Below are 25135 nucleotides of genomic sequence, written 5' to 3'. Positions count from 1 at the left end.
TAAAATTTAAGATGCTTTCCATCAACAGCCCATCATTTTTAAAAAGTGTTCCCGTATGTGACATAATTTCAGAAGTTATTTAAGCATGTAGAAGTAAGCCTTTCTCATAGCACTTCATATGGCTGACTCATACTCGCCATCCATCAAATATTCATTAAGCTATATGAAAAATAGCTTGTCAGGACTCAGTTGAGGATATCATTTAAGTCTTTTTACGAGTAACAGAATTCGCTGCAAATCTTCTACCCCCCCTCTCCATTCTCATTGAATTCCACTGAGGCTTTTTTTTTCTCTGCCGGAGCATTAGAGCAGTAGCTGCTCTGCTAAACATAGGCAGCTGAAGACTTCACAGGACTCGGGTTGGCCCCCTGCAATGACCTCCAGCCAGCTCCTGATGGAAATCTAACCAAGCATCACGCCCAATTTGAAGCTCCGGAGTAAACAAACAGGAGTGCTCTTCAAAGGCACAAGGCACTACCAGACAGAAGAGTCTATCTGTGGCTTTATTCTCTCGGCACTTTTAAGAGCACAGGCCTTGTCTCGCAACGCACAGCTCAACACATGCTTTCTTGGAAGAAGAAGAAATTAGTTAAAAAATAAAGGATCTGATTGAATGACGGGTGGGTTTTGTGGTGAGGAGAGGAGGGAGAGTCACTCAGTTCAATTCAATTCGCCAAATGTAGATTTTCTTTATATGTCTGTAGTGGAAAATGCTCTTAATTAAAATAAACAAGATCAGATGATATCCACTTCTCTTTCAGAAGCACAAAATTCGATTGATGTTGCCATTGCTGTCATGAACATGAACGTCAGAGAGTCGAACCCCAGAGCTGAGGTTCACCTTTCCTCCATTGATATTGAAGTTGTGTCTAATTTGCTTTGGTAAAAGTCTTTATACGTTTCTATTATTTACCTTCCAGTGTATGTTAAATCTTTTTGTTGAAAAGCTTCTGGCCAGTGGTAATGCTTTCCTTTGTCTCGCTTTGGTGCTGCAAATTTACATCCTTCCTTTGGCTTCACTTGTTCGACTGATTGTCAGCTGGCGGCAGGAAAGCACAAAAACACAACAGTGCGAAATGAAGAAGACAGGAGCCAGAGAGGAACGGTGAATATAAATGATACTAAATTTAAGTTTCCTGAGGAAGGAAACTTACATTTTTAACATGGGGAGTGGTTTAAATCCTCTCATCTAACTTGCATTTTTCTAAATCATCAAACATTTCTTTGAGCAATCTCCAGTAACAAAAATTAATGAATCAGTGATGCTAATGTTCTTTATATTGATGCTTTAGTTCTGCTTGCATCAATTTCATATTGGAGAGTTTCTCTGTTTGTAAAGTTGCAGCCTGAACTAAATTATCAGTTTAGATCTGATTGTTTGAGTCCTCTTGGTTTAAGATGTTAATTTAATACCAAGATACTGACGCTCTGAAGTCTCGTCTGAAATACAATAATTATTTGATCAAATCTTACTCTGTCGACCTCTGCCAAATCTGTAGTTAACTCTTTTCTAATATCTTGTCAACAAACAGAAACCTTTGTCCAATGGTGCTGGCGATGATATCTGTGTGTGCTGCTTGTAAATGCATTCTTAAATACGTTTCTATCTGTTTCTGATGAGGTTGGATTGCAGTGTAGCGGCATAGCTCAGAGGCCCTCGATATTATTACGATTTAATTCAGCGTTAATTGACAACACCAGGTTTACGCATTAATCTTTATGCTTTTAATTCACCGCTCCTCAGCCCGGCTTGTGCTCTCTCCTCTGTACTCACTCGTCCTCTAAATCATTCCCCTCAGTCAAGCGGCTGGGCTTAATATCCTGCCCTGTCAATAGCCAGTGAGAGGAGGGAGACTTTATGTTCCTTAGGTCTCATGACAGGCATTTTGAAATGCTGGCCTCAGGGCAGCGGCTCAGACTCATTCTGCAGCGGGCTGGTCAGGACCGTCCTGAATGGTATTGGCTTTCCTCAGCGGCGGTCTGCGCTGTAACTGTAACTGTTACTCTGCAATTGCTCAGAGTTATGCCTCACTTACCCCAATTATCTTATTTGTCGATTTTACACGGCTCTTAAGGTTTTCAGACTGAACAAAGTTAAAGTTCCCACACAGGGCCACAACACACAATACTTCTGTTAAATCCTCTGAACAGCACCGAGTCTGCAGCATTTTCAATCTCCTACCAACAGTCAGGAAGTATTGTTTTCTTTTAACCACCGGAGCAATCTTCTCCACATAACTAAGTAGTTTCAGTTGCATAAACATAATCATACCTGCACCACAGGGAAGCAGATGAGAAAACACCCAGGAGTCATGTTGTTACAAAAGGCACTGGCAAATTACCTGTTTTGTCAGTTATGTACAAAGACCTCATGCCCCGGTTTTGTTCAAGAGTTCAGTCGTGCTCCCACAGCCCCCGAAGTTTCTCCCGGCTCACTGCCGATGTTTGTAACCGAATTGTGTGGGTTCTATGCTGAGTGGGTGTACAATATCTGGTTGTGTTTTAAATGGAGTTTTCTTGTTGTCAACAATTTCCTCTAAAGGCCAAAACCAACAATGAACTGATCCTGTTAACAAGTGTTGTCTCTGTAATCTCTCTGTTCCATTGCTGTTGTTGCGTTGGTGGATATGTTACAGTAGTTTTTTATGATAAAGTTGACTGTAAGTAACTATAGAAATCATTAAACATACTGTATGTTCAAGAAAAAGATGAACCTGCACTGAAGTTTATTTTTAGTTGATCCCGCTGTGCATACACACATTCTTGTAAATGAAAAAATCATTATGATGTATGTAGATAAATATCTGCTGGTCAAAAATTGTGTTCGTTCATGTTTTTGCTTCATTGTCTACATTTGATCCGGTTGGTTTTGGTTTCACTCTGCATTAATTCAAGCGCACCAAAGGTCTTTTTATGACATATTGTCATCCTGTCCTCATCACCTACAGTACGTATGCTTCGTCTCCCGACACTTGACATTGAATGGTTTGTAAACAGGCGTGCGTATGGCGTAGTCATGTCACCAAAGCTCTCCTCAAATTAGCTAGTTAGCAAAGTGGTGATCTAGGAAAGTGAATTAACAGGTTGGCATCGTGGCAACAATAATTATGGAGCATCAACACCAATCCCAATACGCAAGCCTAGTTTGAATTTGGATGAACGATCCTTGTCATGTGGAGGCTTTATCATCGCCAGCAGGAAAGGAGAAGATAACTCCGGCGAGATAACGGCGAGAAAGACTAATGAGGTGTAGAGTGTAGGCGTATTCTAGGCTAACTACCAGAAATTCCTGTTAAAGGTTCATAAGTTCATTAAAAAAAAAAGTTTTGCAGTCCAAACCATGGTTTAGTCTGGTCTGGACTGAGACCACCTCTTTTGGTCAGAGACCAAATGTTGGGTCTTTGGTCTGGACCATGGTCTGGGGGAGCTTTCACACCTGCACATTTGGTTCGGATCAAATTGAAAAGGCAGGAAGTCCAGACCAAAACATTAACCCCCCCCCCCCCCGCCTTTTTTGTACTGTAATGTCTTTCAGAGCACAAACACTGTAAATAGACCTGTGACCTGCCCAGAACTGTGCTGTTCAACCAGAAACACAGCAGCAGCTCTACAGGATAAAAAGAGTGAGCGCAGCCTCAAAATAAGTTTCAAAAATCAGTGATCAGGGTGTCTCACACTGACGGTCTGACACTCACAGGACCGGGAACGTGAGGATGAGAGGCGACAGATCCATTTTACCAGACTAGAAGCTCATTCAGTCTCTGCAGCATCTGTCTGTGTGTGTTCTCTAACTCCATGTGATGATCTGCAGGTGTAGGATGAGGATCTCGAGTGTGGGGATTTCTTTGAGAGTTACCGTGAACTGTCTTGTTCTTTCCCCAAGCTTCAGAGAATTGGTGCTAATTTGTTTCGCTGTTTGTCTCTTACTATTTTGTTTTATACAGTAGATAAAGGCACAACTCAAACATCTTTAGTGAGTCAAAACATCTTGTTATTACTCTGAGATAACTAAACCACATTTTTTGTGTTACAGTAATGTCAAATTTGGTGAAGGGCTGCCTTTTTAGATGGTTTGTCCATGTATGTACATGCTAATTTTGTATTTTGTTTTATTTTAATTTTGTACACAAACAATATAACAACTTTTCCAATGATTATTTAGCCTTTTTTATGAGATTATCCAGTTTATTTATCATATTAGAGACTCCCATGTTGAGGAGGAACGGGTAGTAGACTTTTCATGGACTTTTTTGACAAAGATTATTTCCACCCCTCAAATACTTCAGTATGTTTATATCTGACTTTTATTTCCTAATAAATGGGGCTCTGAGGACCTGACAGTCAAATTCCATATATTCCCTCAAAAACAGGGTCATAATTTCACTGACACGACGATCTTCACTGAGTGAGTTCCCTTTCATAAGGAGTAACCCCCCGCCACACACACACACACACACAGGGGCAAATAGGCTTTTCCTGATTGGTCCACATCCTTGAAAATGCCAGTGCACACAGAGACAGAAGTCTTCTTCCTTGATATCGCTGCCCTCCTACTTAACCAGTGCTAACCCCTCAAACAAGGCCGGGTTGACTTTTAATTACTTTTGTGCGAGACAAGATAGAGTATAATGAAAATGTCAAACACATTATTTTCACCGCTGACTTCTCCCAGTCTGACACGATCAATAGCCCCATCCCCTCTGTATGAACATATTAATATCAGATTGTTTTAATGAAAATGAAGAGTGGCAGCTGGGTGGGGAGGCTAATCTGTTTAGATATTGATTCATGCCAAGACTCATCCAGAATAATAAGGTCATGGTCTCTGCGTTTTGTCTTTTGTTTTGTTTTTTTCCAGAGTTTTGTTGTTGTAATTGTATCTGATTCTTAGGTCCTGAGAGGAATTGTGTGTTTTTCTTTAAGATGTGATTAGATACGATGTGAGGAATTTCAGTTTTTGTTCAAGAGACCTGGAAAGAACAACACAATAGTTTATTTATCCGAAGTCATCAGCTGAACAACAGATGAGTTTAATATAAGTGATGCACAATGGTAAAGCCTTGTAACTGCATGCTGTCATTTCCTCTCTGGTTGACAGAAATAATGAAGTGTCTTGGATGTAATTAAAAGATAATTACTGACATGACACATAGACATTAATGTGTTAACTTATTGATTTCCTCTACAATTAGAAATATGAATTCAAAGAGATGAATAAATCATTAGGCTTGTCATTCTCTATCTGAACCAATTAGCACATGCAAATCAATGATTTGTTTTATGTATAAGCCACTTAAACAGAGCGCATTGAAATTTCATTACTACTTGTTGCTGCACATCCACTTACAAGCAGTCCTTCTATCTTCGCATCTCAGTGTGTGTTTGTCTGTGTGTCTGAATGTGTGTGTGTGTGTGGTATGCAGGTTCCTTTTCTTGTTTGTGGTTATTACCGAGCACATTCGGAGAAGACAACCATCCTTTGAATTCCTATTGGACCCATGTCAGAGACACACACAGCACCCTGAGGGGTTTTGCAGCGACTATTGTTAATGCTTAAAGATGATGTGACCATATTGGCGTGTGTGTATGTGTGTGTGTAATATCTCTATTTTGACATGTGTCCTCTGTGATCTAACAGATGCTATGTTGCTGGTGGCAGACAGACTAGAGGGACCCTTCAACATTGAAGCAGTCATAGAGCCGATCGACATCAAGATCTCAGAGGCCATCATGACCATGCAGGAGAACAGCATGCAAGTGTCGGCCAAGGTACTGTATCCTCATTTAGCTTTGTTTCCTAACTTTATGTCATCATTTTAGTCTATCTGAGTATCATGATGTGGGTCACAGGCTACATTTCACATCCCTGCTCTGCAACATGCAACAATTTTTTCAGTTTTTTTCTTCATGCAATAAAATACAAACATAAATACACATAAAATAATCATGTGACCCCACTAACAGAAAAAAAAAAACACAAAACAAAAAAAGGATCTAAACAACACTCAAGATTAGATTGATAGTTGTTGCACAATATGCATTTTAATCAAACTCAAGTTTTTGTTGTGTTTTGCTGCCTTATCTTGATTTGTTGTCATTATTTTCCCCAAAAGAAACTGGCACTTCACTTCACAAAAAAATCTAACTCAAATTAATCCTCGATTGAGCCTTGAAAATAAATATTTTTCCCAGAAGGATAATTATATTTATTATCTGCAGGAAATGTTTTCTCAAGTACCCTCAGCTAAATATTTGAAGATGTGAATTTAAAATCAATGTCTGACCACCGAAGATCCGATAAAAAAACAAGTGAATCTGATCTTCCACTCCTTCATTACAAAATCTACATATTGTAGTAAAAAACTAAATCCTTTGGGAGCTACACCCAGGTTAGGAGCCATTGTCTTCTTGTGATATAAAAGGTGTTTTAGGAGACACTTACTATGCAAGAGAAGTGGCTAATTTTTCTCTTCAGCCTCCTCAAAGTTAAAACTACTAATCAGTCTTTGGAGTAGTTTTAAATTTGAAGCAGCACATTCAGGATGTTATCAAATATAGAAGAGTTTTTTCTTGTCAAAAGGAAGTCCAACTTTTTAATTCTGAACCTTTGGTGTAATCTGGCCTCTCCTCAGACACAGACAGAGCTACAAAGGTCAGTGTGAATTAGATGCCCCATTCTTTTCCATATCAAACGGGGGCTGCGATTTACAACTTCACCTATTGTCTATGCACTTGACGCTCCCTTCTCCCTGCAAGGCTGTGCTCGGCTGACAGATTGTTCTGAGATTACAATCCTTTCTCCACGTTCACATTTCTAACCGTATGTCACCCTCTTCCCTGCATCGCCGCGCTTTTTTTTTGCCAGGATGCGTCGGGCCACATCGCGCCGTGCCTTCATTTCCTGCAGCACGGATCTGTTAAAAATCGGTTTTTGCTTGTGTGATGCACAGGATAGTGGAACTGTAATCATAGTGAAGGAGTGATAAATATTAGAGGAAAGACGGCCCGGTGTCATGACAGTCATGTAGCACATTAGAGTGCTCCATCACACTCTGAGCCAGGGGCCAGCAGACGTGCCAGAGAGGAATGCTAATGAGCTATGCGGTTTGGAGGTCTGTTGTTTGGGCCCTATAACAGCCTGTCGAGACCGAGCCATCTGAAAACAATCTATCCTCACAATGAACCTCTGTGAACTACACATTGATTAATGTAAGGTTCAACTAATAATAGATCTGCATTTATATATATATATATTTTTAGCCCTCTGGCTGTATAGAAAAAGAGCTAAAGTTTATTTTTCAGAAAAGTTTAACCATTGTCTTTTCTGTAAAAGTTTGTTGTGAGGAGAATACAGTTAATGTAGTTATTTTCTTAGTGTTAGCAGTGTAATATCCAATAATTTAAATGTCATGGTTGCAGCTCAGAACAGCATTAAACATAAAAAGGAAGATATGTTATTGGCCATATGAAAAACAAATACTTTTCTCTGTCTTTATGAAGGTACTTTGTCATATTGTCACAGTGACCTTCAGTGGCAACAGCACCTTAAGGGTTAATTCTTTCTTTTGTCTTTTTTTTTTGTTTGTTTTTTGCTGCCAATATGACACTTCCTGTAAAAGCCGACTTGGGCGCTGATAGAGATCATTGGTTCCACATTGGCTCAATATCGTTTTCTATCTGAAATCACAGAGCAGGAAAGAAGCTGTGGGCGAACTGACAAGAGGGTTTTTCAGAGGGAAAAATGTCAGTGGTGTAGGCAAACTACAACTTTTGTGGGATCAAAATGGATGTGTATTCTACAAAGGAAAGACTTAGCCCTGGCTCAGTGCGGGGTTCATGCAGCTTCAGACTGCTGACAGCCCGCTTTCCAACTATTCAGGCCTGCAACGAGCAGCTCATACTTTTTATTATGACAGTGAGGATTTGTGTTAATGCAGAAATAAGCAATTTCCACAAAACTGTGTTAATGTTGAACATTTTTTCAGACACTGATACACTCATGTCCTCTTGTGTTTCGCCGCTCCCTCTCTGCGTTCATTTATAGGTTTTTCAAGGATGTGGCCAACCATCGGGGATGGGCAGGTCTGCACGAGGCATCTCAGATGTGTTCAACACTCGCTTCAGACCCTACACCCCCGAGGAGCGGCCGACCACAGCAGCTGGAACAAGCCTGGACAGACTGGTATGTAGATATTATGTAAACCGAGATGGAAAACTTAATGCATTTAATGTGTTAAATGGCAGAATGATAGTGAAATATTCATTGTTGCAGAACCTTGTTCATTTCTTTTTCCATACTTTAACAACACAACTGATTTTTTTGTAGAGTGATGGGTTGAGAGTTTTCTTTATTATTGGTGGAAACAGACATACTGAGTTTAAGGTCGACTTACCGGGGCTCAAGTCCAAAGGCTAGAGAAAAATTGAGGCCCTGAGAGGAAAATATCATAATAAATCCATGCTCATGCCACCTATAAAGAGCTCAGGTGCTGCACTGCAGTACTTATGAAAAAATAAATAAACTAACCAAACATTATTTTTCAAAGTTGTGTGTATTGCTAAAGTGTTTTCACAGAAAATCATCCTTATCAGAAAATTCACCACTTCCAGTTCCGTTTTGTCTTGAAGAGTCTAAAACTAAATTAGCATTCACCCACAGGGTGATGAAAAGAATGTAAGATATTAATTGTGGCTATAAAAAGATCCACTGCACCAACCTCATGCCACTGAAACACACAGAGTAGGAGGTCGTTGTTGTGTCAAGTTCCAGCACAGAGCAACAAAAAAAGAAATCGTCCTCGACACGTTGCACTCTGCACCGCACATTGTGTTGCTTCACCTCCTCTGCTACGACATGTTTTCCACTGTGATGTCTCCAAGTGTTTTTGCAGGAGCCTCGTATCATTATCACACATTTGGATTTGTTAAAAACTTCTGTGTATAAGCAGAGATAATGAGTTACGCACAGTTTGTGTTATTCTGCTGAGAAAAAAACACACGCACACCATGTTGTCTTAACAAACCTTTGTAGAATTTCCATTTTAATGAATGTGCAGCGCTGGAGATGAAGCACAATAATGTTTTGAATAGATTACACTGCCGCATTTCAGTGGAAACGACAACAGTATGTCAGGGCATGGGCTGGATATTATTAAACCATATTTTTTTATGTTGTCAATTTATCTCGTGGCCAATCCATTTAACAAATGCTGCTTTATGTAATCCTTGGACAATTCGCAAATAAAATCTTGTCCTTTTAAATAAAAGGTACAGTGGATAATCCTCGGCTGTATAAGTTGTTTGACAGGATTAAAATGGAAAATATGCAGAAGCAGAGAAGTAGATTAGAGGGCTGCAGAATATATCGAGTCTGTCTTTTTAAGTAGACTGCACTCCAAAAAAATCAAGCTGTAATTGTGAGAAATAAACACGTTAAGTGCACTACAAAGCTCCCGATCCTTTAAACTGTTATTCTTGAATTCGGCATATCTTAACACTCAGGTCTTGTGTGAAAAATCTAACCAAACCTTCCCTCCTTTTTGCTTCATAACATTCACATCAAAAAGGATGTGAGAGGAAAAAAATTACCAAAAGGCAAAAAGCACGTTTAGAAGAACTCCACAGGTTTTCAGCACAGTTAATAATTCATCTTTACACGCTCTCAGCCCAACTTGTTATGGAAGATGAGAAAAAAGTCTTCTAAGAAAAGGGAGAGGGGTCGCTCAGTGCAAGACTTCTTCCTCGCTTGATCACATCTCAGTCATCTCACCCAGCACTTGTGTTTCCCTCTGTAAATCTGTGAGGGAGTTTAGATCCATAATGAAACATGTCTGAGCATTAATGCTAAGCTGCAATGCGAAAAGATAAAAAAAAACAGGCCATTTCAGATTGATTCTCCTCATGACGCTGCTGTTTGTGTGCAGGTCTCAATTCACAATGAGTCAGCTTTCATTACATTACAATGAAATGTAATGTGGAACTATAGGAACTAAGCCAGTGTTTTTCAACCTTGGGGTCGGGACCCCACCTGGGGTCACCTGGAATTCAAATGGGGTCGCCTGAAATGTCTAGTAATTGATTTTAAAAAATGACTGATAAAAATATTTGTATTATTCTTTTTAAAATTAAAATCTTAAAGAATTGTTCTTCAAATCACGTGATCATGGGGTCGCCAGAAATTTGTGATGTCAGAACGGGGTCACGAGCCAAAAAAGGTTGGGAACCACTGAACTAAGGCCTTGTTCACGCTGCCACTTCAAATCTGATTTCTTAGCACATCCAGATTGGATCTAGTTTGATTTTTTTTTTTTTTTTTTTTTTTTACAGTCTAAACAGATCCGATTCTTACTAATGTGATTAAAACCACATACGGAGGTGGTTTCAAATGCGATTATGATCGGATTTGTACAGATCAAAACAAAACCAACGACGACGTAGTTCAGATAGAAGGTCCGTTAGCCGGATATTTGAATGTCACATTGAATTGTCAAATGTCCCCATCAGGCATCGCTGGCCTGCCTGCACAAGGCGCCCTGCTCCACTTCCACAACTCAGCAGTCGCCTCCGTTTCTGTCGCTTCCTTGCAATTAGAAGACGTAATGATTCGGGACAGAAACAAGCAGAGTTCACTGTCGTCCATTTGGTTTGTTTGTTTTTTTTCTGGGCGTAGCCTGTAACCACAAGCAATATGGACAAAATCAGATTTGGGGCTGCAGTCTGAACAAGGCCTGAAGCTCACAGTGAGATGATGCTGTTGGATGAAATATTTCAGTGGCACCATTTGTCATTTAACTTTTTTGCTTCACTAACTACTAACGACACTCTTTGCTCCTAGTCTCCCTCTCCCTTTCTCTTTCTCAGTCTCTCTATTTCTCCGATGTCCAATTAAATCTCTTTCTTCTTCATTTCTCTGCTGCTCCCAGAGGGCTGTCTGGAGGACAATGCAAGACAGTGTAAGCCTTCCATTCCTCCTCTTATGTTCACCAAGTCATCTGTCTTGTGGTGTTTTAATCAACCTGCCCATACAGAGCTCCACTTCTTTACATTATTCAAAGTTGATATTGATTGCTTGTTTGTGACATGGCTGTTTATTTACTTTGTCTGAGTTATTTGGCTTTCTCCCTCGCTCGCGACCGAACTATAAGCTGCTGAGGTCGATATCTATAATAGTCCTCCCCCATTTCTTTTTTGGCCTTTACAGCAACAAGGTTGTGAGTTTGAATCTGTGCCCTTTTTATGAGGTGTGGGGGGGGGGGGGGTCATTTGTTGTTTTTCTTTCCACCATTCAAAAAAAAACATGCAGCAGAGATTCACTTGATACTCCATTGCTTTCTAAAATAAGCTTGTATGCCTGAGACCTGGGTATGCTCTCCCGTTTCTTCTCAATGTGCATGAACGTTTCAGATTCCATGCATTGTTGTGGACAAATTCTCTGAATGCAGAAATGTACTATCATTCAAAGGCAGGAAATGAAGGATTTTGGTGAGCAGGGTTTTCTTTTTTTTAATAATATGTTATTAACATTCTTAACGACAGTAAATATGTCTGGAAATATTATTATAAATACCTTCTGAAGAGGCTAAACCGCAGCCAGGCTTAAATGCATCATAAATAGTTTAAACCTGTAACGAGAAGGGCATTCAGAGAACACGTATCTCCACCAAGGCCAGTGTCAAACAAGATACACCGGACTTGAAAAAAAGAGCCGGATCTGCTCCAAACTTTAATGGCCTCTTCGCTGGTCCTTGCCCCGTCCCATCCACCAAGATCAGTGGAAATCGATTCAGGACTTTTTTGCGTAAATCCTGCTGGAAAACAAACAAACAGACACGGGTGAAAGTATAATCTCCTTGGCAGAGGTAATAACACAAATTGCAACACACTCTTTCCCTCTCAGAGGAAGTAACAAGATGTGTGTCGGTCTGTTCAAGGTCGACATTACATACTATAGCCCTGCTTACTTAGTGAAATGCTGCACCGCCTGTACGGAGCGACACACAAATGATGGTAACAATAATATTTACTTGCCCCTTCAAACCTTGGAAACAGCAGGCGAGAGACCCATGTACACAAAAGAAAAAACACAGTGGAACATTAATCTCTTATGTTGAATTTGCTCTCACACTCTGCATGAGATTACAGGGTCTGATTCACTGAGGCGGCAGCTAATTACATAATCGGTGACCGGGACCAAGCTCCACACACACTCTGTGAGTTAAGAAAAGGTCAGAAGGTGCAGTTCAGTGGAGGGATTTGTCTGAGATCAGCTAGATTGACAAAGAAAGCAAAAGCAATAGTAAAAAAAAAAAAAAAACACTGAATGGCTTCAGACGCAACAGAAACCAGAAGCAGGGTTTGGTAAATAAGACTGATTACCATTGAGCAGTGACATTTATGAATGACCACAAAGCTCTTAGTCATCATTACTCCTTGTTCAGTATATTGACACCACAGTATTGAATCCATGCTCCAGTCTTGGTCTGTTTTTTGGATGATGTGTATCTCCAACGACCCCAGTCTGTCTCCTGGTTCTCAGATAAGAACTGAAGGAGATACGAGTGTTTACACACTGTCTAATCCACTTCCCTTTACAGCTGACTGCTCAACGATTTTAAGCTGAAAGAGGTCCGTCTTGATGGGTTTATTATAAAGAGCTTGCTTATGTAAGAGCTTAAACACTGCCTTTTTGAGCATAAAGAATAACTCAGCCATGGTTGGCAGCGCTGTCTTTTGGGCCAAGCAGGCCAGACCATGCATTGTTGAACAGCATGAGGGGAGTTTTTAAATTTGGCCCAAATATTCACTTGGCTGAACTCAACAGCTCTTGGTTTTCAAAGATCAAAGGTCATTGTTATTAAAGATGTTTAGTGAGATCCGTACAGTAAATTATCTTCAATTTTGGCCATCACTCAAGAATTCATATACTGATTATGACCACACAGACTTATTAATCTAAAGTCTTCATTACATATTATGTGATTTTTTTGTTCCCGTAGTGTAAAGTTTTCTGGCTCAGAGGCTGTGATGGTTAATTAAAAAGGAGGCTTTTTAATGTCAGCTACAAACTCAGTGCTAAATGTGTTTTTTTGTAATTACTGTATTAGGAACTAACAGTGGTTACATTGCACAGTATTGTAGCTCCTCTCTTATAATTTTAATCATATTAAAATTCTGAGAATTGCATTGTAGGTTTTCTGGTCCAGACAGTTCGCTTGCATTTTCACATTTGTTGTTGCTGTAAGATGAAGCCAGTAGACTTTGGTGACCCCATACCTTTTGCTCAAGCACCATCATAAACTTTATATTCGTAGTTTTCAAATGAAAAGTCTACAGTATACAGATGGATGATTCTCCAACTTATTTTCTGGTACCGCCACCACCCCAACCTCCTTCCAACAAAAACCTAATCACCATAGTCTTGTGTTGGGGCTTTCCATCATCCTCTGGTGATAATGGACCAAAAAGCTCAGAAGAGCAGAGCATTCATGGCATGTGGCATCTGGCATTTGGACATTTTTACACCCAGTGGACACAGTGTGAGATATTTTCTGATGGAATCGGGACTGATTTGTTTTTTAAAGTCCTTCCAAAGTTCATACAAACTAGCTTCAGCAGTAGCAGTAGTTGCACTTTGTTGCATGAATCTTAAGTCGACGCCTGAGTCTTGATCAAAAGAACTCATGAGCAAGAATAAGACCACAGGGTTCCTTCGTATGTTAAACTCGCAGCCTATACACATACAACACATACATTTTTCTTGTTTTCTGGCTTTTTAATAGACACTACTGTACCATACAGTAACTCATTTAGTGTTGCATGGTGTCAATACATGGAGGCTGGCTGGATGTGAAGGAGGGGAATAGTTCAGCGCGGCTCATTAAAGAATAAAAAACAATGCAAAGAATGAACATGAACAAGTTTATTCCTGAGAACTGAGTTCAAAATTCAATATCGTTAAATTTGCATTAAAATAAACTTTGAGTTAGCTCCTGTGAAGTGTGAACCTGTGTAACACTTGGACTCTTGGTTGTAATAATCTGCTGGTGCTAACAACCTCTGTGGTGGTTTTATGTGGGAGGACAGTCTGAATCAAAGTGTTGTGTGTACAGTATCGTCTTCCACTGTGTGTTTCACATACACATTTATATTCTGCGAGAGTTGAGACGAAGTCCAAGCTTGGGTTTACAACACCAACATTTATACCCGTCATTTATTTTGCCAGTGATGAGCAGATGTCTGATGACACAATTCTGACTGAAACGACTTTGCTCTCGTTCGGCTCAGACTAACTCAGCTGGCAGGACATTACTTTCAATTTCTCCATTACACCAAAAATGCTCGCAGGAAACAACATGATGGACGATCCCATGGGATTCCATTATTGATTTATTTGACCAATTTCTAAATATTTTGAGCCTCTCTAATGGGTTGTTTGTTGTTGAGCACCGTTGAAATGAGGATGCAGTTGGAAAGAAAGTAAATCAGTCATTACCAGTGGCCAGGCCTTTCTCCACGCTCCATTTCACGTTGTTTTAGCCGAGTGCCAGGACCAGGAAACAACCTGGCAACACACATTTTTCTCACAAGTAAGAAGTGTAGAATAAATGATCAGTTTTTCATTCCTTCAATCACAGTAATCCAGTGTTGATAGGCAGCACCTATGTATACAGTACTTCAGAGTCCGTTTGTTATGGTAGCCACATTATTCTAATAGCACTAAAGGGTTTTATTGAGCTTTAAGTAGACACGCTGTGAATTTGAATGCATGAAAAGACGGGCTGAACATCCTTCAGATTCACCATGGGAGCAGAAATCACTATTCCCATATGTAAGTTTCCTTCTGCCAGAGTAATCAGTCATTGAGAAATCACTCCGCCCAGTGCACTTGCAGACACAAATGCCAATTATAACCAATGGTAACATGGCCAAATTGGTTAAATCCAGTCATGCCATAAAATGGATCCAGTTACAGCTCTAATGGAAATCTGGCATGTACTGCAAATCTGTTCGCTACAGTTTTTTTTTCTCTTTAATGGCCACAGTTTCTGTGCAGATCAGCAGGCGAAGAAAAGAACAAATGTTAAGGCCGGTTAATCGCGCCGGCGTGATAAGTCAGTACGCTCGGCATGCTGAGTTAATGTTTTAGCAGCAGTAACAGCCACAATGTGCCAGTGCAGTTGGGATCTCTAAACTCTGTTTAACATTGTGCTGACAAAGATTTGTTTGGAGAAAAAAGTGTTGAGTACTTGCTGGTGTCGGTGCGTGACTGTGTTTTTAAATAGGACGATCATGACTGTCTGATAATGGAGGCTGAGAACTCGTACTTACAGTAAGATACCTGTGAATAAGACGGGTTATGAATGGTGCAGGGCTGTCACGATCTCGTATTTCCACAGGCCTCGACAATTCACGTGAACAATATCATCATAAGAAAGGAATAGTGTAAGTGCTGTCAGTCAGATTTATTCTCGATTCTATTTATTGTGCTTTTGACTCTTGTTGGAAAATACATACAGCCGGGAAAGAAAAGAGCATGGTGAAAAGGCAACTAGATGAACTGACATACTGTAAGACCAACGAGGCCTTACATCTGTAAATATCAATATTTCATTTTCTAAAATGTCACTGTATTAGTGCCACGGGGATGACGTAGCGTCCTCACCCTGTTTACCTTGTCAAAGCGCCAATGGGAATTTTACACAGGCTTGTTTTATCACGGTAGAAAATGAACTTTTGCAACAAACAAAAAATGATGATGCTCAAATGAACAGCACTTTGGAACTACAGTATAAATGCAGTCACTAGGAGTAAAAATCTGAGTTTTTTAATCTAATTTCATCCTACACATAAAAGTGTAAAACTGTTTACTGACACATTCATTTCCATCTGCTTCGAGAGTTTGTGTGAACCACAGACATACCACAGACATCTCGCAAAACACCCATTAAAACAAAAACCCACAGTCAATATCAGTATGTGGCAACACTCACAGTATTATTGTGCCACAGATTGTAACATTACACCCTCCACCATAAATCAGTCAATTCCAACTTGATCGATGTGTTTTGTTTTTTTTCCCCCGACCGTCTGAACACTATTTTTGTCTGTAAAGTAACTCTGCCACCGGCTGTACTGATGATTATAGATCAACATGTTCCCAGAGTGTTTCATGTGATGGAGGTGTGAAGTTGCTGGTTTTGAACTAAGAGGAGTGAGAGCCAGAGATTGCTGCTGTGACCCCACTTACTGTAGCTCCATTGCTTTAGTCTGGTGTGTACGAGAGCAGAAAACCACACGACCACACAGCCACAAAGAGTTTTACTGTCACTGTGGTGCAGTCTTGTTGTTTTAGCAGAAACAACAAAACCTGCTGTTAAAGGGATAGTTCACCCAAAATTTCACTCATTATCTACTCGACTAAGGGCTGGGAGAAGTTTCAGAGTTATCTGTGGCTTCTCTGAGTTACAGGGGGTCTCGGCGTAGCAGTGCATGTCCATATAACGGTTGCAAATGGATATCACTTTTCTTCGTAACAAAAAGACACACCAAAAAACATCCAAATACCTCCATGCTGCTCGTATGTAATGTCCGTCTTGTATTGAAGCCCCGAAATGCAAAATTGTCCCGAAAAAAATTAAATAAGTCTTTATTTCAAGTTTGTTTGTAGCGGAAGCTCCTCTTCCCGGTTCGTCAAATTTGGACGGACCAGGGTCTGATTGATTGATTGATTGATTGATTGATTGATTGATTGATTGATTGATTGATTGATTGATTGATTGATTGATTGATTGATTGATAGACTTATTTAATTTTTTCCGAGACAATTTCGCATTTTGGGGCTCCAATACAAGACAGACATTACATACGAGCACTATGGAGGTATTTGGGTGTTTTTTGGTGTGTCTTTTTGTTATGAAGACAGTTGGTATCCATTTGCAACCGTTATATTGACATGCACTGCTATGCCGAGACCCCCTGTAACTCAGAGAAGCCACGGATAACTCTGAAACTTCTCCCAGCCCTTAGTCGACATGAGGGTGAGTAGTAGTGCAATTTGAATTTTGGGTGAACTATCCCTTTTAAGATGCTTTTTTGTAGATTAAACTAAAATCTCCGATGATACAACATTTTTGAGCTATTTTAAATCTTCGTGTGATACCTGATCCTGATAGGTTTAGCATAAAAGGACGGTGTAAACTGTGTTGTGTCAGTTTACACTTCAGTGGCTTAATGGAGGATGATGAGTCCGTCTGTCCACGTGTAATCGTGTCCGTCAAAAGAGATGGAAATCTGACAGAGACTGACGTGTAATCAGCCGAGCTCACTCAACAGAAACCTGTCTGCCCAACATGAATTAGGATTTATGTCCGTTGGTACAGACACAACAGATCAATGCACCACCTCATAACTCCAGCTTCATCACTTCACTCATCATTACATTCTTACCTGCTTTACTCCCTCAGTTAATTTAGGGTAGTTTGTTCCTTTATATGTTGTGAAGTGAGACTTTTATGTCGTCCCTCTTTCACTGGTCCTAATCTCAGCACTTGCATAATGATGCCTGTGCTATTCACAGTAAAGAGTCTTTTTTTTTTTCATTCCACAGCTAACGTGCTTCACTAAATTAACAGTGCACACACACACACAAAGTAAAATATCCTTCATGGATGTGGTTTATGGTAATTTTAATGCTCCATTCTCTCTCCAAAAACACATAAGATGAGAAGAAATGTTGCTTGAAAGGAAAAGGATTTCACAGTAGTCAGTGTTAATGTTTCCGTTTCAGCTGGGGAAAAAGAAAAAAAAACCGAGGCCTACGCAGCCATTGTAGTGGGCTGCCGTCTGTGATATGTGCACAGCACGGGTCACGCAGCTAGGAAACACGTTTGTCATTTTCAAAACTATGGTGATCTTTTTGTTGTTTGGTCGTTTTTTTTTAGCTGCTCTGCCTTGTTCCCTTTGCACGTATTTTTTTTTTTTTTTTCCAAGGCTTTTGCAGCTTACTCTTCTGGGAACAAATCTTACACAACAAGAGCACTGCGTGATTTTTACACTGACAAAATCAACAGTCAGTGTTCAAAGAACGTCTGTCTGATATGGCACAGAGACTTCCTGTCAGATTTCCAATTACACCCGCTCAATGAGTGTCAGTGACAGCCTTTCACACCTAAACATCTCAAATATTAGCACTTTGTTTCAGATTTCTAAAAAACCTGTCTGATACAACTAAGTGTGAGGTTTGTGAAGTCTGCATCTCACCTCTATATAGACAAGATGACACAACAAAGGCAGTTTCATTTGTTCTCTGTTACTGAAGGAGGTTGCTGTATAGTTTCCACTTGGGATAAAAACAAGAATTACACATTAATTTAATAAACATGCACCATAGAGCATTGTTTCATTACCTCATTCATCCTGCCCCTGCGCTATGTAAGAGACTAACATGAGATAAACAGGGAAACATCATTCATTCACTCCACTTCAAATCTACCCTAACTCATACTGTACCGATCATTCCCAGCGCTCATACACAGTCTGAGCATCACATTATCTTTCAGTTTTCGTGCAAATGAGACTTAATTTCCCATCTCGAGCTAAATTTGGGCCCAAGCTGCACCACCAAACCTGGCTGCTTTACCCCCCTGAGCAGCTTGTCAGTGGTTGCTGCCAGAGAGCCACAGCGTGTACTGGAATCTGCCTCACCGCTCATCACTGGGCTGTTTAGCCCTCGACTGATTCCCATGACACTGCGGTTAGCACATCTGCCTAAAGGTAGAGGGTGTTTACCTTGCTTTAACACAGCAGAGCCTTGCGGAGCGAAACTCATCTACAGTACGTGGGTTGGCAGGCGGGATGAAATAAGCCACAGTATGTCCAAGGAAATCCTATTTAGCGCATTATTCAAAGCACTGAATCACAAAAACGCCGGGGCCATTGTGCCGGGGGTAAGCTAACCCAGTTGCCATGAACGCAAACAAGGAACTGTTTGACCGTTTTGTGGCGCTTCCCTTCGGAGATTTTCCTGCTTTTTAAAAAAGATGTCTTAAGCATGGTTTATTTAAATCCCTCAATGCAGGAGGACAGACTGGTTCAATCCATGATATCCGCGATAACTGGTTCCACTGGTATCCATGTGACCTAGAAACTAGAGGACTTTTGGTGATGCTGCAGTGTTTCCCTGCATATTTTATCAAGGTGAGATAACTCTCACTTCTTTGGTTGAAAACAGACAAACATTCCTGCAGAACTGATGCCAGACCTGCGTCGTCGCCGGTGTGTCTTGTTCGTGAGTTGGCACAAGTTACAGGGGATTTGTTGTTTTTGGTGATTGGGCCGGACGCAGGAGTACAGAAGAAATCCAAAATGAACAAATCACACTCGCTGCTGTTGCTTGTTTTTGTGCCGATAACTGGCCCAAGGTCGATCAATACTCATGTCACTGCCCCTGTAAATTATTCATTCATTTACATTCTGTCTTATTACTCTGGTGCTGGTGAAAGGCTTCAAGTCAGTTCCACTTCTGCACTGGACTTTTCACCCGTCACTTTATGGCCTAACACATAAACACATTTGTATTTGACTTTAAAATTCTCCTGACAAGCAGACAAACAACATCCCCAAACGCAAATGTAAAATATGTACATATATTGCATTTCTATGACACGCATACTGTATGAAATTTTAGAAAAATGAATGTAAAATTCTATATAAAGCCTGTTAGAAATTGGAACATTTTCATATATTGACCCAGTTATTGAGCCTGGACAAATATGTATAAATGTGTGTGTAAGTGTGTGTCTTATATGTAGAATATAGAAAATAGGTTACAGAATAGCTTCCTGGACAGGGTTGAATTATTTTACAGTTTTGTTAATTTGTTTGTTGAGTCCAGATGTTAATGCGTTAATTGGGATGTTTAACTGTTTTTTATCAAAACTTTGACCAATTTATTTACAAAGTTGCTTTAGTAACTTTACCTTACAGAGGAAGCATCTGTTTAAAGAGACGTTTTTTTTTTTCTAACTCAAATGGTGTGTTTACCCTTGGGATGGGACACAAAACCAGCTGTGTATGAAACTTCCATCTGTGCTTACATTAGTCAGGTCACGGTTTGTTTAACACGGATGTGCTGTACTAAAACTGCTCAGCTTCCCTATCATTAGAGGTCCCATTTTACTGCTTTGTGGTAACACAAATTCAGCTCTGTCCAACATGAAACCGAGTCTTAAACACAAAAGATACAGCTGTTTCTATTATTTAGTTTAGCTCGTACCGACTGTGGAGATTTAATGAAGAACAACTTTGTTTGTTTGTTTGTTGGGGGGTTTTGTGAGATTTGCAGATGCTCCACTGGCTACACATCACATTCATTCAGCTGCAGAGAGCTACTGTTTAGGTATCTACATATAAAAGCAGTATATTCTCAAGGCTTGGTGTTCTCCTGATAAGATTTATACTTTGTTGCCCTGTGTGTAAATTACAGGTGAGGTTTTCTATTGGATCAGTGAAGCGATACCTGAAATAAGACTCTAGTCTAGCCAAGGTTTTTTTTTTTTTTTTTTTTTGGTCTCAACAGTGGAGCGACCTCATAAAAGTGTTATAGATATTGGCTGAAGGGATAGTCTGTGCAAGTGTAAATGTGTGTTTCATTCATCAAACACGAGTGGTGGCAATGAAGTGCTAGAAGAGACGCTGTGTATTTCGTTTTGCTTGTAGTTCATCCAGGGACCCAATCAAGTCGTTATCACCGCGTTGACCCCTCTGTTATCCATCTTTGATTTTCTGCCCGAATAATAAATCATTTACAGATTTGGAGTCCCTCGGCAGCAGCACCCTTTGAGCCTGTGCAAGGATTTCTAAATTAACTGACGCTTACAGGCACAGGTGCTTTTTCTTTTTCTTTCTTTTTTATTCAAACGCTCCAAACTGCTTCTTTATTTTGTAGTTTTTGCACCACACAGGGTAAATGGATCAAATTCAGATTCGCTCAGAAAAACAGACTGTTGCTAAATTTTTGAACATGAAAAAACACCAGTGGAACATAAAAGCAGATACCTCAACGAATTAGGTTGTAGCTGATACTAGAATACAGAACTAGAACTCAGACTAGTGCGGATTAGTGAGACCGATGCGTACGAACTGATGAAGCCCCTTGAATAAGAGGCGAAACGTCTTCCTAGACAAATACAAGTCCAGTTGCCTACGATTCAATTTGAGAGAGAGAGCGAACAATGACCTGCTGGATGAATGAGAATATTCATAGACATGTTGCTAGAATACAGAAATAAAGTAAAATATTCACAAGCAGGTTTTAGCAGATTTGTTCTTTGAGTAAGACGACCCAAATGAAAACAGCAACAGAGTTTAACAAACATCAAAAGGCGCGTTTCCACTGCAGGAACTTTTAATTTTACGGGGCCGGGACCGTTGGTGTGTGTCTCCACTGCAGGAACCTCCCCCACAGGGCCATTTACAGGAACCTTTATGGGGCCGATCTGAGTCCCTGCCTGGGGTTAGGGACTCAGATCGGTCATGAAAAAGTCCTGGTGGGGCTTGAGATTTACTCTGTGCTGATTGGTCAGACTCAAAGCAGGATGTGAGGCTAAGAGAAAGCCCCGAAATTAGCGGCATTTTTAAAACCCGTTACTAAAAACGGAAAAACGTCCGGAAAAAAGAGAGAATAAGTCAGTAAAAGACAAGAATAGCAGTAGGCCTGGTAAAAAAAAAAAAAAAAAGTGTGATAAATATAGAATAGAATAGAAAGACTTTTTTGTCCACCATAGTGGAAATTTGTCTTCGGCCTCTCCAAGACAACAAAGCATAAGACAATCAAAGCACTCCACCACATACACATAAAAGACATAGAAACAAGTAACATCATCATGGTGATATGCGATCGCGGGATTACGTGACAGCAAATAAAAACCCCATCTTTTTATTTTTTTAGAAAGCATATACTGCCAGAAAGAGCAGTTTAAAAAAAACAAAAAAAACGCTGCACAACGACCTCACGATGATCAAAACTGTTCATCGCCATAAGACCCTGGTGTATCCTGACCAAGAGCGCCGAGTGTAGAAGTTCCTACCCCCTCCTCTTACCAGGAACTCCTGCAGTGCACAACCTTCTTCTGATGTTACTACAGTGCTTTCAAGAGTCACACTGATGATCCATCCAATCCGTCCATTATTCACACTGTTTATCATGCAGGGTTGCAGAGGAGAGCTGGAGCCAATCCCAGCTGACTGGTGACAGCCTGGACAGGTCACCAATCACACATGGCTGACATACAGAGACAAACAACCTTATACACTCACATTCACACCTATGGACAATTTCAAGTCAGTCCAATACACCTATTGTGCACATCTTTTGACACAGGGAGAACATGCAAATTCTACCCCGAGGCGTGGGAATGGAGCCCAGAACCATCCTGCAGAGAGGCGACAGTGCGAACCACCACACCACGGTGCCGACCCTCGCACTGACACTTTCTTTGCGCCACAGAAAATGCATCAGGAATCAATATAGAATCAGACCCTTAGACCTTTAAACAGGAATGATAACGGCATTGGTATCAATAAACTCATCAGTTCCCTTCCCTAATTAGTTATAGGACAGTTTGATTTATGCAACACAAAACAGGCTAATAGAGAAAAGGTTAAGCGGAACATTTCAGATCAGAGAGCCTCTTGTGTATATAGACACACACAAATTCACTGCTCCTACTGAGCCGGTGAGCAATTTACCTCCGCTCGCTATCTGCTTTGAAAATGTCTGTTGAACCAGAGCAGGGGAGACAATGACGAAACTGACAGACGGAGACGCTTGTGTATAAAAAAAAAGGCACTTTTCCTTTAAGAGGTCTGACAGGCAGTTGCTGAATCTCTTGTTGGTTTCTCTAAGTGGGCGTGGGAGTTCTTCTATACTCGCTGCTGTCGTGTTCTCATGCCTCCCCGCTCGCATTTTTAGTCGGGCTTTATTTTTCTAATCTATTCATGTGCACGAGCCTGATTACAGCTGATAACTGCTGACCTTTTACACACCGGATCAGACACGGTGGGCCAGCACTATGTCGCAAATTTGAAATAAATTATCCCCTGTCTTAGATCTGGAAATAAATAAGTAAATAAATAAATAAAGAGTAAGAATGAAAAATAAATAAAACATTTCAACTGCTTTTGTTGAAGTTTTTACATTTACAGTTCGTAAAAACAACCACCTTAAATTATTATGAGTCTTGTTTTCATCACTTTGTTCCCACGTGTCTGAATGAATGGATCCTATTGGCAGATTCTACATCATACAGTGTAATATGCCCATATCCTTTTATATAAAAACACACACACACATAGTGCTGTAAAAACACAAAGGTTATTGAGCAAAGCTGTTGTCATGGGGACAGGTTGTGAATTGCATACCAACTATACCTGCTCTCTGATGGATTGAACCGACGTGTGGGAAACGCTGTCATGTTTACAGAACATCCAGTAATTGGGGAAATTAGCAGAAGCCATGATCAGAGGAAAGGGTCGCAGTGTGAAGCAATTCACCTGCTGTCACAGAGTGAGTCTGAATAAATGGTCACTCCTCTGCCTCGACCAACAGCCACTGAAGACTGACTTGTGTTTAAATCCTCAGATGCAGCACTGGGCTACAGTGCAATACCCACAATGTAACATCACTGTGGTTAGATGCACCATTAAAAGTTGTGGCAGCAGCTGAAGGAGACCTCATGTGGAAGTTTGTAACAAACTGCTCCTCTGACACTCGTCGCATCCTGCCAGACCAGACAGCCATCCTCCTTAAAAGAACTCAGTGGCCAGAGGTTTTTATTTCCCACGTCAGCCGTTCCTCCACACAACTCGACATCTGATATTGATAACTGATCTTGTCTATGTGAAAACAAAAAAAAGATGGCCAGCACTGAGGCTGCTGAACTTTCTTTGTCCCTCTACAAAAAAAACTACAGCAGCAGGACTGGACTCAACTCTTCTCACCTTCTTCCCTTCTCCTCTGAAAATATAACTGCAAAACATACTTGATGTTCTCAGAGTACTGGACACAGCGTTACAGGCTACTGAGCACTAAGACGTGTCTCTGTGGCAGCGCACCAGACAAACTTTTTCGGTTGTTTGCACTGTTGTGTCGAGGAAGGTACACCAGCACCCAATTTAGCTGCATCAAAAATGTTGTATTGTAAGCAGTGTGAAATTTCATTATGAGTTCTGCCTTGGGTCGCCTCTGCCCGCTGTTGAAGCTTTGCAGGGATGGAGGCTGCTCTGCCTCCCACCTGTCACATCTGTCCTGAGTCAGGATGTGTTTTTGAGGACATTGTGTTTTTCACAATTAATTATATTTGAGCCAAAGAATTCTTTCTGCGAAAAGTTTCAGTCTCTGGTTCTCCTGGGGTTAGGTACATACTGTAGGAGTCGGGCTGATGATGGGAAGTGGTTAACTCAATTAGGGCTGATCGATTAATCGTATTTTCATTGTCACATGATATGAACATGGGCGATAAACACATCACAGAGATGCTCAGAGCTACGCTACGGAGGCACATGGGATTTCTTGGTTTCCCTCATCAGACTCATCAAATACACAATCCAACAACTCCAAAACGCTCTGGTGGACAAGTTGTGACCTGCACGTTCACCACGCTATGAAATAATAACAGAACGTTACCAGACAGAGTTGTTTTAGAGGTAAATGCAGAGACTGCTTTCCGAAAAACTGCCCCCGACGGGAACGCGCATCAGCTGTTTTGCATGAATTTACCTCTACAACAACTCTGTTTGGTAACGTTCTGTTATTATCTCATATCGTGGTGAATGTGCAGGTCACAACTTGTCCACCAGAGCGTTTTGGAGTTGTTGGATTGTGTATTTGATGAGTTCGATGAGGGAAACCAAGAAATCCCATTAGCCTCCGTAGCGTAGCTCTGAGCAGCTCCCGGCTCTGCTCCGCCGTTCTAAAAATAGCTTGCACCGACAATTAAAGGACCGAACCTACTGCTATGACTATAGGGATTATGGCAATGGGCCAATTTGCCAAAATGTTGAACTATCCCTTTAAATATTTGCTTATCATACTGTAAGTCATATCCTCATCGCAATATTGAACAGTGTGTGATCACAT

At 40.6% G+C, this 25135-nt stretch overlaps 1 protein-coding gene across 1 annotated transcript in view; it reads left to right on the top strand.

The window, feature by feature from the left end:
* The window catches only part of gpc6a (glypican 6a), a gene marked incomplete at its 3' end in the record, with an annotated part of 155610 nt that overhangs the window by 117222 nt on the left and 13253 nt on the right, over window positions 1-25135 (top strand). Inside the window, exons 5-7 of the mRNA XM_084001291.1 lie at window positions 5639-5769; window positions 8045-8182; window positions 10923-10952. Of these exons, the coding sequence (XP_083857417.1) occupies window positions 5639-5769; window positions 8045-8182; window positions 10923-10952 (299 nt within the window). The remainder of the gene's footprint in view (window positions 1-5638; window positions 5770-8044; window positions 8183-10922; window positions 10953-25135) is intronic.

Source organism: Trachurus trachurus (genome assembly GCF_905171665.1).
Source record: "Trachurus trachurus genome assembly, chromosome: 3".
Classification (NCBI taxonomy): Eukaryota; Metazoa; Chordata; class Actinopteri; order Carangiformes; family Carangidae; genus Trachurus; species Trachurus trachurus.
Note: the sequence above shows the minus strand (reverse complement) of the source record. Positions and strands in the feature narration are given on the sequence as shown.